General features: G+C 35.6%; 1 protein-coding gene across 3 annotated transcripts; it reads left to right on the top strand.

The window, feature by feature from the left end:
• Positions 1–216: 216 nt before the first annotated feature.
• Positions 217–9,539, top strand: LOC132172280 (uncharacterized). Of its 3 annotated transcripts, none has more exons than XR_009439131.1 (7): positions 217–522; positions 852–994; positions 4,138–4,248; positions 4,331–4,481; positions 7,046–7,317; positions 7,994–8,148; positions 8,831–8,919. XR_009439131.1 is itself a non-coding variant. In XM_059583752.1 (6 exons), exons 1-6 carry the CDS (start codon positions 253–255, stop codon positions 9,075–9,077), a joined length of 1,194 nt encoding a protein of 397 aa, XP_059439735.1. In that variant the 5' UTR covers positions 217–252; the 3' UTR covers positions 9,078–9,539. The 3 variants fall into 3 exon arrangements, 1 of the variants encoding a protein (XP_059439735.1); XR_009439132.1 differs by having other exon boundaries at positions 7,726–8,148; XM_059583752.1 differs by lacking the exon at positions 7,994–8,148 and having other exon boundaries at positions 8,831–9,539.
• Positions 9,540–15,932: the final 6,393 nt, after the last annotated feature.

Here is a 15,932-nt window from a genome sequence, read left to right as displayed (position 1 = left end):
CTAATCGAATGTAGAGACATTTAAACATGGTTTAGCTAAAGTAGATAAAAGTAAATTTTAAGAAGCCATTTTACATAAAAATATGACTCCTCCATTAGGAATGATCTAAAAGGTTTTCTTTTCTTTTAATTATTATTATTATTATTATTATTATTTTTTTTTTATTTTTTAAATTAGGCTGGTTAATTCAGGCAAATGCTACTCTGTAGCATTTGCTCAACGAGAGTAGAAACGAAAAAAAAAAGGTCACTAATGTCTTCCTCCTACTCATCATCAAGGTCTTCAGCGACTCACAGAAGAGTAGCTCCGCCTCCATTTGGAAACCCGACCTCCTTGGGATCCCACCGTCCAGATGTTGACCCGGCTCCAACTCCACGGCCCATTTTTCAGTGTCTCGGATTCGGCTTCATCATATTCCTCGTCTTCCTCCAGTTCCTACCCGCTACCCATTTCCGGCAACCCTCGGATCCTATGAGGAACTGGACCCCGTTTGATAATCATAATGCTCCTCCTTCCACCACTGTAGGTCACTTTTTGAGTTTCGATTAACTTCTCATTATTTATCAATATTTTCGTTTCTCTTCTTTCTAAAATTTGTTAATCCCTAGAAAGAATAAATTGATGAACAAATTGGTTATTTGCTCCTAATGAACATGTTTTTACATTTTGGTGAAGCTTTGCATTGTATTTCTGATTTCTCATGTTTAACTCTAGTTGAAGTAAAAGGCTAATATATTCTTGGTTCTTGCAATGTTTTACAGTGAAGTTTTTTGTTTTTTTGGTTTTTTTTTTTTATATATTTTCTTGTTAGTCAAGCCTAGTAATACTGTTGCTGAACGAAATTATGACAGCTTGGGGCTTCTAGTGATGGGAATTCCAGTTTCTTCACAAACAATGACGGAGATGACAGAATGGTACACCTTGTGTCATGGATGGATTGTCTGGATCTTCGCTTGCTTGCTGTTCTTGCTAACTCCACTCTATCAAGCTCGAGGTTGGTCTGAGCTGATGAAATCTAGTTGCTACAGCTTTTACAAGTTCTTATCATATATTTCTTGTAATATCTGATTATCGATGAATTTCTTATAGGAATGCTTTCAAGTATAACCTTTTAAAACTATTAACAGATTTATGCAGATTATAGTTGTGGACGCCATTTGTGGTTAGACTACTAATATCCTTCCGTTATAACCTACACAAATACTAAGAAAAGCTTGAGTTCGTTTTACATGCATAGCATAAAAGTAGTAATTTTTGGTCCTACATTTGATACTTCTCCGCGTCGTGACAAAACTCTTAAGATTTTTGGCAATAGCCATAGTTAATGACAAAAGATTTTGTAAAATGAAAGTTGACCAATTTCTGATTCTTCGACTTTTATGAGACAACTTGTCGAGAATGGTTTTGTAAATCCGTCTTTCATATAATACGAATTATTCTAAGACATTCTGAAGTTTCTTCTATTCGAATTGGTCACTCAATGGAAAAGCAATTCCATCTAATCCTTGTTGGTTAATGGTATAGTGTCATCAGATCAGTTCAAGATCAAAGACCACATAGTGCAGTTCTATAATAGTTTGTTAACCGTATGGTTCAATTGCGGCCTAAATTGGATGGCCTTTCTTTTGACTACATTGATGAGGTAGAGGCCATTTGGTTGCAGAGAGCGTTTGAGGAGGACGACATGTTGGAGATGGTGAAAGATATGAACAGTGATAAGGCCCCAAACAAATGGCTTCATTTGTTTGTTTTTGTGCTTTGAAGTTGTCTCAGGTTTTAGAATTAATCTGGCCAAATCATGATTGGTCCCTGTTGGCGAAGTTTCTAATGTCGATGAATTGGCTAGCATTTTGGGCTCTTCTTTGCCTATGAAGTATTGTTTTTCGTTTGGAGTTTACTTTAAGGTCAAGTTTATTTGGGATGACATAATTAAAAAAATGGAGTGCTGGTTGGTTGGTTGGATAATAATTCACTTGTTCAAGGACGAAAGGATTACTTTAATAAAGAGCACATTATCTAATGTCTACTTATTTCATGTCTCTTTTTCCCCTCCCTGCGGGTGTTACCATTCGCATAAGGAAGTTATAACGAGACTTCTGTAGGGTGGTATATGTGAAGAGTCTTGGTTAGCTGGACCAAGGTTTGGTCTTTGATCTCGGAGGAGGGGGGGGGGGGGTGTAGGTGTCTGAAATCTTCTTTAGTTCAAGCTCTCTTGGGGAAATGGTTATAGCGCTATGTGCATGAGAGAGGCTTTGTAGAGGGTGGTACTGGATTCTAAATATAGCAACTGATGGGGTGGGTGGTGCACTAATGAGGTTTTTGGGTCATATGGGGTGGGCCTCTGGGATTTTTTTTTTTTTTTTTGATAAATAAGGCGAAGCAAAAACCCAAATAAATGCAAGGAAAAACGAGATGTGTGGAAGATGATTGTTGAGGGCCTTTGGAAAAATACTAGGAGGGGTTGGGGGGAGTTTTCTAGTCATACTAGATTTGAGGTAGGTGATGGTTTCAAAATAGATTTTGGCATGATGTATGGAGCATTGCCTGTTGTAAGGATGCTTCCATGGTATATTATCTGGAGTTTTCTAGTGACTTTCATAAGCGGAATGTTAATTTTATCAGAGCAGCGCATGATTGGGAGGTGGACCTCTTTACTTTGTTCTTCAATTTGTTATACCCCTTTTAAGTTGAGATGGGGAGGTGAAGATAAGCTCTCTTTGACGTTAGATCATTCTATAAAGTTCGTTTCTCCCCATGATAGCACTCATTTCCCTTAGAAGAATATATGGCAGAATAAGGTTCCATTAAGAGTGGCCTTCTTTGCTTAGTCAGCCACGTTAGGGAAGGCCACTATGGAAAATCTGAGGAAGGGATGTATCATATTGGTAGATTGGTGTTATATGTGAAGGAAGAGTTGGGAATTCATTGATCACTTGTTCCTCCATTGTGAGGTTGCTAGTGCCTTATAGGATTCCATTTTTAATCTTTTAGGGTTAGCCTAAGTCATGCCTAGTTGAGTGGTAGATCTATTTTCCTTTTCTAGAGCTCAATTTGGTAGTTCTCATAGTGTAGTATTGTGGAAAATGATCCTGTCATGCATAATGTGGTGTATCTAGGGAGAAAGAAATGACCGTACCTTTGAAGATTGCGAGAGGACGGTGGTGCGCTTAAAGTCTTTTTTCCTTAATACTTTGTACATTGGGTGGCTGTGAATGATTACTTTCATATTTTTGGTTTTCACAACTTCCTTGCTCTTTTTTCTTTTTTTTTTGGGTTAGGCATTTCTCTTATATACATCGTCTTAACTTGGGTTGCGCCCTTGTGCTTTTTAATGAAATTTGGTTACTTATATAAAATAATAATAAAAAAAAATCTGAAATTGATCTTAATAGTTCTACCATAGGTAAATCAACTAAACTAAACAACATTTTAATACTCAGCTTGATATGTCAATTTTTACTGTTTTTTTATAACAAAAAAATCTTGCTTTTGTTGCTTCCATAAACTTTTTCTCAGAGTCTCAAATTGTCTTATTTCTTAGAGGTCTTCTGATGCAGCACACTCTTGATGACAATGATCACAGAAAATAAACCTTAGGCAGAAGAGAGTCTCATCCTCCTTCACCAACGGGACAGTTATGCAGTCTCACCACTTAGAGGAGTCACACCTAACAAGGAAACTGAGTTGAAAATATTCTGATTCTAAATTGATCCTTCAGCTTGTGTTTACAACCCATATAGCTAATAGAGGCTTATTTGATAACCAATGCAAGACTCCTAAAATAACAAAACACAAATAAACGTAACAAACAATAGTGCCTTATTTAATAACAATAACAATAAGCTACACAAACAAAAACAGCAAGATAGACTTGGCAATATTAGAAGCATCTCAATCCACATTCATCTTCCCAATTTGCTTTAAAGTTAGTCATTAATTACAGCATTAAAGGGGCCCCACCGAATCCAGAATTTGTTAATATTGCTCTTATTGCGATCTAGGAGGACCATGCCTTCTGGACCTGCTAATTTATACAAAATTGTCTAGCACAAATGTTGTTAGAATAGCTTATGGTTTCCCAATTTCAGTTTTGTAGTTCACCTACTGATTGATTCCCCTTGCTCTTTCATTTCCCAGATCTCTGCATCAGGTTTTCTTTCATTTCTTTATCCCTAAAGGGAATGAAGACAAAGTTTCCTTTTTCAAATTAAAAGTACTATTTCCAGATTCAAACCTTGAAATTCATGGGTAAGTTATTGCTTCTTAAATAAGTATGTTGCTAAATCAATTTCTTAGTTATTGTGCACTGATATTTTTACTAACAATATAGGCAAGAGGAAGTGAAAGAAATAGTTAGAACTGCCATTTTTGGAACACAGTTGGTTGGATCCAGCTTTGCAGAAATAGCACCTTTTATCATACCAAGTGTGCACCAGTCACTAAGCAAGTTCATTTATCTCTCACCTAACATACTTATGAAGGTTGGTTTTCTCTCTAGCAACTCAATTTATTGCTAGTATCTATAGTAGTTTTCTTTTTTCCTTTAATATTTCTAGTATCTATTGGATCTTATAGTTTGAGCTTTTGAAGCTTTGACAAATGAAGTCAAAGTTTTGGAAGAAGAAATATATGAAAGAAAATAATTACATATATGTGTGGCTGTGTATTTATGTATCTTGTCATTGAGCTTGTAGAGCTTTTAAACTAACTTGTGTCAATAAGGGATGAAGGAGCTGTATAGCTTGCTAGGGATGATGTACCAAAGTGAGGGAATTATGATGAAGGGCCAATTGGAATGCTTTTATCGAAATATTAATTATAGAGTATCATAACTTAGGGAATCACTAGTTGCATCTGTGCTATATCTCGAAAAGACTAGTTAAAAATACAAGTGGAGATCCTTGGAGTCTCTTATAAAATCTAGTTCTACCTAATACACAACCGATGTGAGTCTTGGCTCTCTTGCAATGCCTTCACAATGCACCCACCCAAGTAAGACTTAATACATATCCAAGACAATCCAGGCTATCACAATCTCTCTCACTTAACTCCTTGATGTCATCTCATGGCCAGTGTTGTGTTTCAATGTTCCAGCACTACATGATGTTGCTGGGTTAGTTTTGATACCATTATCATGATTTCGCAAGCACTACCTATTTCTAATCTGTGTCTGAAGGACTAGTTAAAGTTACAATTGGGGCTCCCTGGGATTAGTTTTAAGCCTTGTTTCACTGGGTACATAACCAATGTGGGACTTAGAACATTCATGCCTTCACAATCTTTGGGACTACAATACACAACATTTTTTTTTTTTTTTGATAGGTAATTAAAGTGCTTTACATAAAAAGTATAAGGCGCTCACCGTAAATATATACAAGGACACCAAACAAAAGAAAACAAAGTAAGAAAAACAAAAGAAGACCCAAAACCCACAAAGCAACCCAAAACAAATAAAACCCAGCAACCCAGCAACCCAAACACCCAAAGAAATCACCAAGACCCACAAAACAAACCCAACAGAGCACCAAGAAAGAGCTACACCCTCTTGCCTTTACTGCAACTGGAACCCTCATAATTGATAGAACTCTCCAAGTTCAATTCCCTCCTTCCTTTTGACTTAGAAGCACAAACCAGCTTCAATGATTCTCCGACCTCAGAGAGAGGTGGACCACCCTTGGCCTAAACGGGGGAGGGGGATCACTAGACAAACCCTCCAAAACCTGAGAAAAGGACCAAAAACCCGACGAAAATAGAGAAAGAGAAACGGCTCCAAAACATCTTCACAATTTGAGATATCATAATTTCTCACTTCAAATCTTGGATGTCCTTCGTCAAATTATTGCCTCCTGGGCATGAGAATAAACTGCTTAGCTCGTCAGGGGTGAAAGCTCCTGAATTACCTGGTAACTGGTTCTGGCGGGTGGGGTCAGTCACTCGTAGGAGTTTGATTAACAGTGAGGATTGTTGTACAGTATGCGTTTGCGACGTGCAATTAATCTGAGTAAAGTTCTCCTACGTTATCAAAAAAAAAAAAAGATGATGGTTTGGTTGTAGCGTTGGAGTACAAAACAAGAACAAAAACTTAAAATTGAACAGCTGACAAATTAGATCAATGGTCCATTATAGACATACTAAATATCATTGCAATTGAGATCAAAGACTATTGTTGGTGTTCATGTACAAAATGGAAGGGGCTATAGTACTTCCACACACCCTAGTATAACAATTGGGCCTCCTTTTTTGGGTTGTCATTAATGAGTTTCTCTGGGCATGCCTTAATCACCTTTGTTTAATTGTTTGTTTTGGGGGTGACGAGAGTAAATTATTCTAGGACAAGACATCTCAATTCCTCTTGATGGAAGGAGCCTTCCTCCAAAAATGCACACTTCTATATTTAAAAAAGAGAATTGAATTTGTAAAAATATTTGGAGTAGGGAGGGGGTGTATTTCAAACAAAAAGGGGGTTGGCATACCATGTAATGTAAAGATGCTTCCATAAAAAGCTTAACAATGGTAGTTGCTCTGTTGGGGTGTTCTGGTGCAAAATGCGCATAAAATGCAGAGGAACAAGAAACTGAACAACAACTGATCCATTGTGATTTGCACTTTCATAGAAGTCTCACATTGGTTATGCTATGGAACTTGATATGAGGTTTAAATATTAGTTGGACCTCTCCACATGATAGTTTAAGTTTTTGAATTGAATGCTCTAATACAGTGTCAGAGCTAGGTTCTAGGAATATTTTTGATTACCTATATATCACATCGTATAAAGTCCAAGTCCATGATATTCTTTGGTCCCTTGACGTGTGTCATAAACATGAACTCTTGTTTGAAAATTTGAGACTTGAAAAGTTAAGTCATTGGCTCTAAATTTTATGCTTTTCAGTGGTATGGTGACTGCATTATTCAAAACATTGCACAATTGGCATTTGTGGGCTTTATCTTTTCCTTGGTTTAGGCACCATACGTGATATGATTGGGAACCACATAGGCAGCTTGATTTCAAGCGTCAAAGAATCAACATATTTTACTTGTATTGCAGGGAAGAGTTGAAGAACTACTTGGAACCGACTTGAGAAATTATGCTATTGGAGCTGCTGAGGACTGCTCTAAAAAATTGGATATGTTTTTTAATTTTGATGTGTTGGATGCTATTCAGAGATCAGCTTCAAAGCCTTGGGTTTCTGAGACACCTTACATGAAAAATGCTTGTACGCCTGATTTAAGTGTGCTTTTGATTGATTCCAGGAAATTGGAAGGAGATTTTGTGGAGGCTTTTCTATGGTGGAGTAAAGTTCTCAATTTGAGTGAAAGGTTTGAGATCTCCCCTTATCATTTCAAACAGTTAATTCTGTTTTCTTATATTAGGCTAAACTATTGCAAGAACTTTCATACTTTGGGTCTAAATTTGAAATACTTTTTCGTGGTTTTGTTCAAATTAAGAAATTAAGCCCTTAAACTTTGCAGTAGGTTAGCAAACCATTGGGACCACTGCAAGGTAAGAGATTGGATGGGTTTTGGCCAGAAGTCTATTTCATGGTCATTTGACATTTTTGTCGTGTATGTATCCTGAATTTACATCCAAATCCATTACAGAAAATTCCAGAAATAAAAAAGGAAAGAAAGAAACCTGGTTTGGTGTTTAGTCACCACTCCCTTGCTGGAGTCATCACTGCTGCCATTATTTAACTACTGAAAAGAACTATGCTTGGTGGTGTTTAGGTGGTTTGTGATGGTGGCAATGGTTTGATGTGGGTTTGTAGATTGTGGGTTGTACTTGGCGAAAATTGACTTCATAGTTTGGTGAAGTTGTGGTGGTGAGAATGGAGATTGAGTGAGGCTGAGCTTGGGGATTTGGTGGTGTTGACAAATTCTGTCCATTCTTTTGACCGTTTGTCAGTCCCTAGAGTCTGATATGCCAGGTATTTGAGGTCATAAACCCTCGTTTTTATGGTATAAAGATGCCCTATATACAAATCTTCATTCGCAGCAAAAGGAGAATCCGCAGATTCAAACACAACCGAAGAATCAGCTGAAACAAGAGACGCATTGGCATCCAAAGAAGCAAGGGAAGAAGCGGAGTTTCATGCTGAAATCAATTCACTAAGCTAGCTTCACTCTTGAACTACTTGAACTAGAGAAGCGGTACGAGCTACTAATAGGCTTACAACAAAAGAAAAGGCTATTTGAGATCCTTTTTCCTGGCCCAAGTAATCTGACCCATTAATTGCTTCAATTGAAACAATGAGTAACTATCCATTTTTGACCCAAAGTAAAGGGGTCTTGCTGTAATTTAACCTTATTCTATGTTGTGTTTAGATTTCCCATAGTTGCAAGGCACCAGAGAAACCTTGTGCACTTCATGGTCCTGTTGGCAGTTTGGCAATCCCTAACTAGTCAAAAACTAGGGACGTTGGTCCAGATTTAGTGGACTAGTGGGTTTGTTCCACTAGGGAGATTTCTAACGTGGAAATTGGGTCGGGAACAATCTTGTGATATATAAAATCATGATGGTCATCTTGCAGATGATAGCAAGTAAAGTACCCATGTCATCTATGAAGACATTTACTTAAAAAAACTATACTCCCTCTATCCCACAAGGAGTGTCTCTTGGGCCAATTTGTTTGTCCCATAATGTATGTACCATGTCAAAAAGTTAGCAAAGAGGAGGAATGAGTGTCAAGAAGACTTTCCCACAACAGCTGTGTTTTCAGAGTCGTCTATTAGTCCAAGTTGCATTATTATGTTTCTTAATATTTCTCTGCTTTCTCAACAAAAAGTAGAGTTTCTTCTTCCTTTTATTGTTGTACACCTTGTGTGTTTGTAGGAGCAGCAGAAAAAATCCGGCCATCGTCTTGGCACTCTACAATAGATATCTCAAACTTTCAAGTTCTTGGTTGCCCACACATGCAGCATCTTTGGAAATGATCAACAAGAGTATGGTTATTCATTATGATGCACCCAACAATAGTGTGTGCTCTGAATTTGGAAGTGAGGCTACCCCAGAGTCGGATCATGGAAATATCTGGATGCATTACCTTGGCTCAATGTCGGATCGAATCTTGGGCAGGTAGAATTTCAGCTGTCTCCACACAGCATGACTCTAAGGAGGGATGAATTTTGACTTCAAAGTAAATCATCATGCAGTCCCTAATGTTGTAAGTTCATGGCCATTTGCGAAATTCTTATATATGGAAAACTGTATATATTACCTTTTAGCATTGGTAAAATCCTTCTTAACGTCAGTTATCAGCTGTTTTTAGGTACACACTCTAGATAATAGCCAAAAAGATGTATAACATGCATGATAATGAATGACTACTCTCGGAGAACCACCATAATCTTTTTTGGATGAATGATTTTAGCCTGCAAGAAGATTATGACTTTTCCTTGAAGTGGAAAGAGCGCATTTGCGTTGAACAGGGTATTGCAATTAGCGTGCAATCAATTGATTTCGATTAACAATATTGGATATGAATTTTTATGTTAACGAGTATTAAGACAGAAACTTAACAAAGTTGGTTTGATAAATCTCATTGGCTGCTCAAACCAAATCTTGTATGATCAAAGTTTACAGTGAGTTGCTTCTTGAATCACTTGTCCTGGTGCATTAGCTTTATTGTGTGTCGTCTACCTGTCTCTTCCTATTCGATAGGATGTCGGTTTAGTCGATGTGGATTGGAAAATGATTTTTATCATTGACGTGTTCTTTTAACGGGTAAGCTGATGCGCTCAATGTAAAATTAGTCATGTCACATGCTATTGATTTTATGGTAATTACAATTATTATTATTATAACTACTTCCTAGGCTGCATTATTTCCATCAACATTATATTATTTCATGGTGATTTTGAAAGTCACATCAACTTTAAGAGGATAAAAAAAATGGTTCCTAGCATTATTCTAATGCTTCATCATGGGCAGCTCAATGCTCCTCTACATTATTTTATGCGAATGGGCAACTTTTATAAATGGTTTATAAATGGCCTTTGCTTTCCAAGCTCTCTTTGTTTTATGCTAACTAGCATATAACCTACGCTATGCGTGGGATTCTTCATTATAATTTAATTTCAAAAACTTAAATGCATCTCATCTTTCTTTTCATTATAAGTTAAAATAGATGTGTGCAAAAATTTATCACGTCTCTTTTAATAAAAATACATACAAAATGTTATATACCAGTACCTTACTAAACATCTACTTTTTCTTTTTTGAAGTGTACCAAACATGTACTTAATGAAAAGTATAAAAGAAAAGAAAAAATAGCAAGAAGAAAATTTAAATTCTGATTATCAAAATATTAATAGAAAATTAGTAGGAAACTCTGATATTGTTGATGTGATATCTCTTTAGTCTTTCGAAAGAGTTTTTATTCTTTTTTTTTTGCACAAAAATCAAATAAATACTCTATAATCGTTCATTAGTCCACTAATCCAAACAATTTATTATCTTGATTAAGAAGTTGTAATTTTCATCAAATAACAAACTGAAGAAAAAAAAAAAACCCTACAAATAGAGTTAATACTCAATTATAATTGTTTAGAGAGAGTTGTATTATTCTTATTAAGGATTCGTTTGAGATTGTAGTTTTAATAAGTTCGACTTTAAAAATTGATTTTTTTAAAAATTACGTTTTTGAAAGGTTAAAAATAAGAATTACTTCGGGATTGAGTTTTTTGGTTATTATTGTTGTAGAGTGGAGAGAGAAAAATGAAAAATGAAAAAAGTTAAATCTTAAAGTTGTAGTTTTCTCAAATGAAAAACATACACATGGAAGATTAAGAAGAAGAATTATTTTAGGTTGATTTTTTAGGTTGTTATATTTGAAGAGTTGAGAGAGAGACGTGGAAAGAGAGAGAGAGAGAGAGAGAGAAAGAGAGAGAAAAAGAAAAAAAAAAAAAAAAGTTAAATCCGTGAGAGAGAAAAAAATCCGAAATAATTAGGAGATCTTTATTTTGTAGGCCTTATTATTTTGTAGACAATCTATTATTAATCAAATAAATCTCTTCAACACTTTCAAAAAAAATGCTACAAAATCCGAGTAAATCACAAAAACGCAAAAAAAAAAAATCCAATAAAATATTCAAATGAGTTAAATCATAAAATCTTATTGGTATGATACCTATTATATTTCAATACAAAGAAACTTTTTAGAGAAACAAACATAAGAATAAGGGTTAACTACCCAAAACCCTCATAGGGTTTTACTACTTTATATTTTCTCTCATGGGTTTTGATTTGTATCACAGGAGGTATCTGTGGTTTTGATAAAGACCAAATTGGTCATTCCATCAATTAACCGTTAGTTGACTTAACGGAAATGACACATGGACCAATTAAATCTTGCCACGTGTCATGTAATATATATATATATAAGAAAAAAAAAGAAAAGAAAAATTGGGGGTGGCCCCTTGGCTCCAAGGGGGTGGCTCCTAGTGGGAGCAGGGGGGTGGCCGAAACCACCCCCAAGATCCACTGGGGGTGGTTTTGGCCACACCCAATTTTTCTTTTCTTTTGTTTTTGAAAAAATATATTTTTATTTTTATTTTTTTTAAATGTATAAAAAATAAATTACATGACACGTGGAAATATTTAATTGGTCTACGTGTCATTTCCGTTAAGTCAACTAACGGTCAATTGACGAAATGACTAATTTAGTTTTGATCAAAACCATAGGTATCGTGTGATATAAATCAAAACCCATAGGGAAAAAAATAAAGTAATGAAACCTTAGGGGGGTTTTAGGTAGTTAACCCTAAAAATAATCAATTTACTATCGTGAAAAATTTATACATAGGTACACTCCAAGCAACAAAATTTTCAATTAAATAGAAACCCTAGATAGAATCAAATACAGTGCAAAAATAAACAAAATCTTGTTATTTTATAAGTACCTAATAAAACTAAATATTGTACTCAGCATTTAACGCGATTAGATAAATCCTCTCAGGTTCAATGTTTAATTATCTCTTTAGTGTTTCGAAAGAGTTTCTATTCTATTTTTTTTTCTTTTTTTTTTTGGCACTAAAATCAAATAAACACACTATAATCTTCCATTAGCCCACTAAAAATCCAAACAATTTATTATCTTAATTCAGAAGTTGCAATTTTCATCAAAGAACAAACTGAAAAAATATAAACAACCTACAAATACAGTTAATACTCAATTATAATTGTTTGGGGATGGTTGTGTTATTCTTATTTTATAAATTATCTATTATTACATGCACAATGTATATGTAGAAAAAAAAAAATCGTCTTCTAGCCTTTTCCAAATTTGAATTAAAAATATTAAAGTGACTACAAGTATTAATACATAATAATTTGATTTGTATTATTTGTTTCCTTATTTGATTTGGACATTAATAATACTTAATATTATGCATTAAATGTTTGAATTTAATGAAATCACATATAAGGAAAATTATTGAAATATAATTAAATGCATTTAATTAAGCTAATTTAATGACCGGTTCACTATTGAAAAACCGGTTCACTCTTAAAAAACCAGTTCAAAAATTATGCATTAAAAAACTGGTTTATAGGCATAATTTGTGAACTGGTTTTTTAAGAGTGAACCGGTTTTTACTTTAAAAACCGGTTCATTAAATTAGAATAATTAATGGTGTTTAATTATATTTAAAGAGTTTTTCATATGTAAATTATTCAATAAATTAAATATTATTAACGTCAAAATCAAATAAGGAAACAAATAATACAAATCAAATTATGTATTATTATGTTTAATCACTTTAATATGTATATAACATAATATTATATCTTATAGTTGAATTAGATGAACTAAAGAGTATAACTTGTATAAGGAGGTGGTGTAAACTACCTTCTTTGTGCCCACCAATAAGAAGCTGCCACCTAGGATTATTGCACAAACCCAAATAAGAACAAAAACACCAGATTATTTTGGTTTATTCATTTTTTTTTCCTTTTTAAGAATATTTGCAGGGCTGAGGGTGGCTTGCCGCCACCCCCAGCTGATGCAGATTGCGTAGCCGTCAGTTTGTTTTATTTTCTAAACAATCTTTATTTCGTTATTTTATTAGGTTTAGGTTTTTGGGGATATTTATGTCATATTTTATTAGGTTTTGGGTTTTGGGCTATAAATATATGCTTATAACCTCCATAGAAAATTAGTTTATCTTGATTATTGATTTTGTTGAATAAGAAACTTCAGAGTTGAGCGTTCTTCTATCTTTTCCTTCAAAACCTAAAGAGTATCTAGCTTTTGTCAAGAAGATTTCTTAGATCATTGATAGAATCAAGATCTAAAAGTATTTATCCGCTGCTTATTGATCTTCTTCGCTGCAACCTACTAAGTCACGCTGCATTAGTTGGTATCAAAGCTCAGTTACTTTCCATGAATGGGGATGTGTGACCATTATGCAGACATGAACGAGGTGCACGTACACACAGAGACAACACGTAAGGAGAAATCGGCGACTCGCTTGCGGCACATGAGTGGTGGGCCGAACATTTGTTATCACCAACCAAGACCGCAATTCTCGGAGGCGGAAGGCAAATCTATTGCTGAATATTGGCAACACACGGAGGATCAATTTAAGGCTATGAAGGATCAAATTGAAGACCTCACTACCAAATTATCCAACTTTTGTGGTCAACATGGGAACGGATCTAGAAACCCGTTTGCGGAGCGCCGAATGCACGGACGTCAGTACCTTGCACAAGCTCATGCCAATTGGCGGGTGAGTAGATTCGAACTCAATATCCCGGAATTCGACGGAGTCTAGAACCCAATGAATTTATTGATTGGGTGTTGCCTGTTGATGAGGTTTTTGAATTCAACGGGTGTCAGATGAACAACGAGTCTCTTTGGTGGTACACACATTCCGGGGAAGAGTTGCTGCGTGGTGGCAACAACTTTAGAAAACTAGGAAGCAGCAAGGCAAATTGAAGATCAATAGTTGGGAGAAACTATTAAAATATATGCGAATCGCTTTCTTGCCCCATAGTTATACCATGGGCCAGAAGTCACAAAATTGGAGACAAGGGTCTACGGCTGTGACAAAGAAAATAGAAAATTCCTACAAAAAAAAGGTATTTAGGGATACATGGAGTGAGGCGAAGAGTCCACGACAGACCAATTGGACCCCTACTTTTCAACCACAAATCCATAAACCGAATCCATATTCTATGGAGGAGGAAGAAGAATCTGTGGATGGAGAGTTTCAGGAGTCCGAATTCATTGATGACGATTATTGACATGAAGATGTTGAAGATCCTTTGCAAGGATTCATGGCTTGGGATTCCCCACCAACCTATGATGAGGAGCCCGAAGAAGATGATTCATGGGAAGAGGAAAAACCCCCGGAGGAGCACGAAGAAGATGGGTTTTATCATATGTTTGACGGCCTCTACCCCGAAGAAAATGACCGATTGGATGGGGAAGAATACAAAGAAGATGGGTTTTATCATATGTTTGACGGCCTCTACCCCGAAGAAGATGACCGATTGGATGGGGAAGAATACAAAGAAGATGGGTTTTTTCTCATGTTTGACGGCCTCTACCTCAAAGATGATCAATTGGAAGAGGAAGAGTCCACGGATGACATCGCCAATTATGAAGAGGGTGGTGAAGACCTTTTAGGTGAAGTGCCTAATTTTAATGGTGAAGAGGTTGATTATGTTGATTTCCTTAGTGTTAAAGATATTTTAAATTCTCCTAACAAAGATTATGGTGAGTTTTATGCGGATGAGGAAAATTATATGTTCACAAGGGAAACAATGGCTGACCCATTCTTAAGTATTTTCATGGCATATGGAAGGGAAAAGGAGAGAGATAAGTACGGTAAATCCGAAGTATTGCCAAGTGGTGTGTGGGGCAGTCACGACAACCGTCAAGGTATTCTGATGATGTGGAGCATCACGCTTATTATGAAGTGTTGTCTTGTTTTGATCTTGAGGAAGGGCGAGTGGAACGACTTGATAGGGCATCCGAAGGACCGTGGAAAGAACCGGCCGAATTCAAGGATGAATTCTCTCCAACAGGGGAGAATGATGCAGATTGCGTAGCCGTCAGTTTGTTTTGTTTTCTAAACAGTGTTTATTTCGTTATTTTATTAGGTTTAGGTTTTTGGGGGTATTTATGTCATATTTTATTATGTTTAGGGTTTTGAGCTATAACTATATGCTTATAGCATCCACAGAAAATTAGTTTATGTTGATTATTGATTTTGTTGAATAAGAAACCTCAGAGTTGAGCATTCTTCTTCTTTTTTTTCTTCAAAACCTAGAGAGTATCTAACTTTTGTCAAGAAGATTTCTTAGATCATTGATAGAATCAAGATCTAGAAGTATTTATCTGTTGCTTACTGCAGCCCACTAAGTCACACTGCATCACTAGCCTATCTAGGGTGGCCGACATGCCACCCTAGAAGGGCGGAGGTGGCCAAACGGGCTACCCCCATCCCAACTAGGGTGGCTGGCGAGCCACCACCATGGGCTGGGGTGGCCGCACGGGCCACCCCTAGCCCATCTTAATTGTTCGATATAACATGCTTTTTATTTGATATTTGCCAGAGGTCGTTTCGTATATGAGATTTTTTGTTTATTTGTATGATTTACTCGGATTTTTAGATATTTTTTTAAAGTACTTTTTATGCTTTTTATTTTTATTTTTTATGCTTTTGAAAGCAGAAGAAGGCAATAATTTATTTGATTATTATACAAAAAAGGGACTTCGAATCACCTAAGAGATAATTAAGATTGAATATAATGTGTGATGATTATTTGATTGCATTGTTGACTGAAATATTTTTTATTATTTTGCTATGTACTTTTTTTAAGGCTCATAATTATATGGGTTTTATAATTTGTATGAAAAATAATAAGTATAACACTAATAATATTAATGATTCTTACTAACTTTCTATTAATGCTTTGATAATCACAA

This window comes from Corylus avellana, chromosome ca2 (assembly GCF_901000735.1).
Source record: "Corylus avellana chromosome ca2, CavTom2PMs-1.0".
Taxonomy (NCBI): domain Eukaryota; kingdom Viridiplantae; phylum Streptophyta; class Magnoliopsida; order Fagales; family Betulaceae; genus Corylus; species Corylus avellana.
This window is presented reverse-complemented; position numbering and strand designations above follow the sequence as displayed.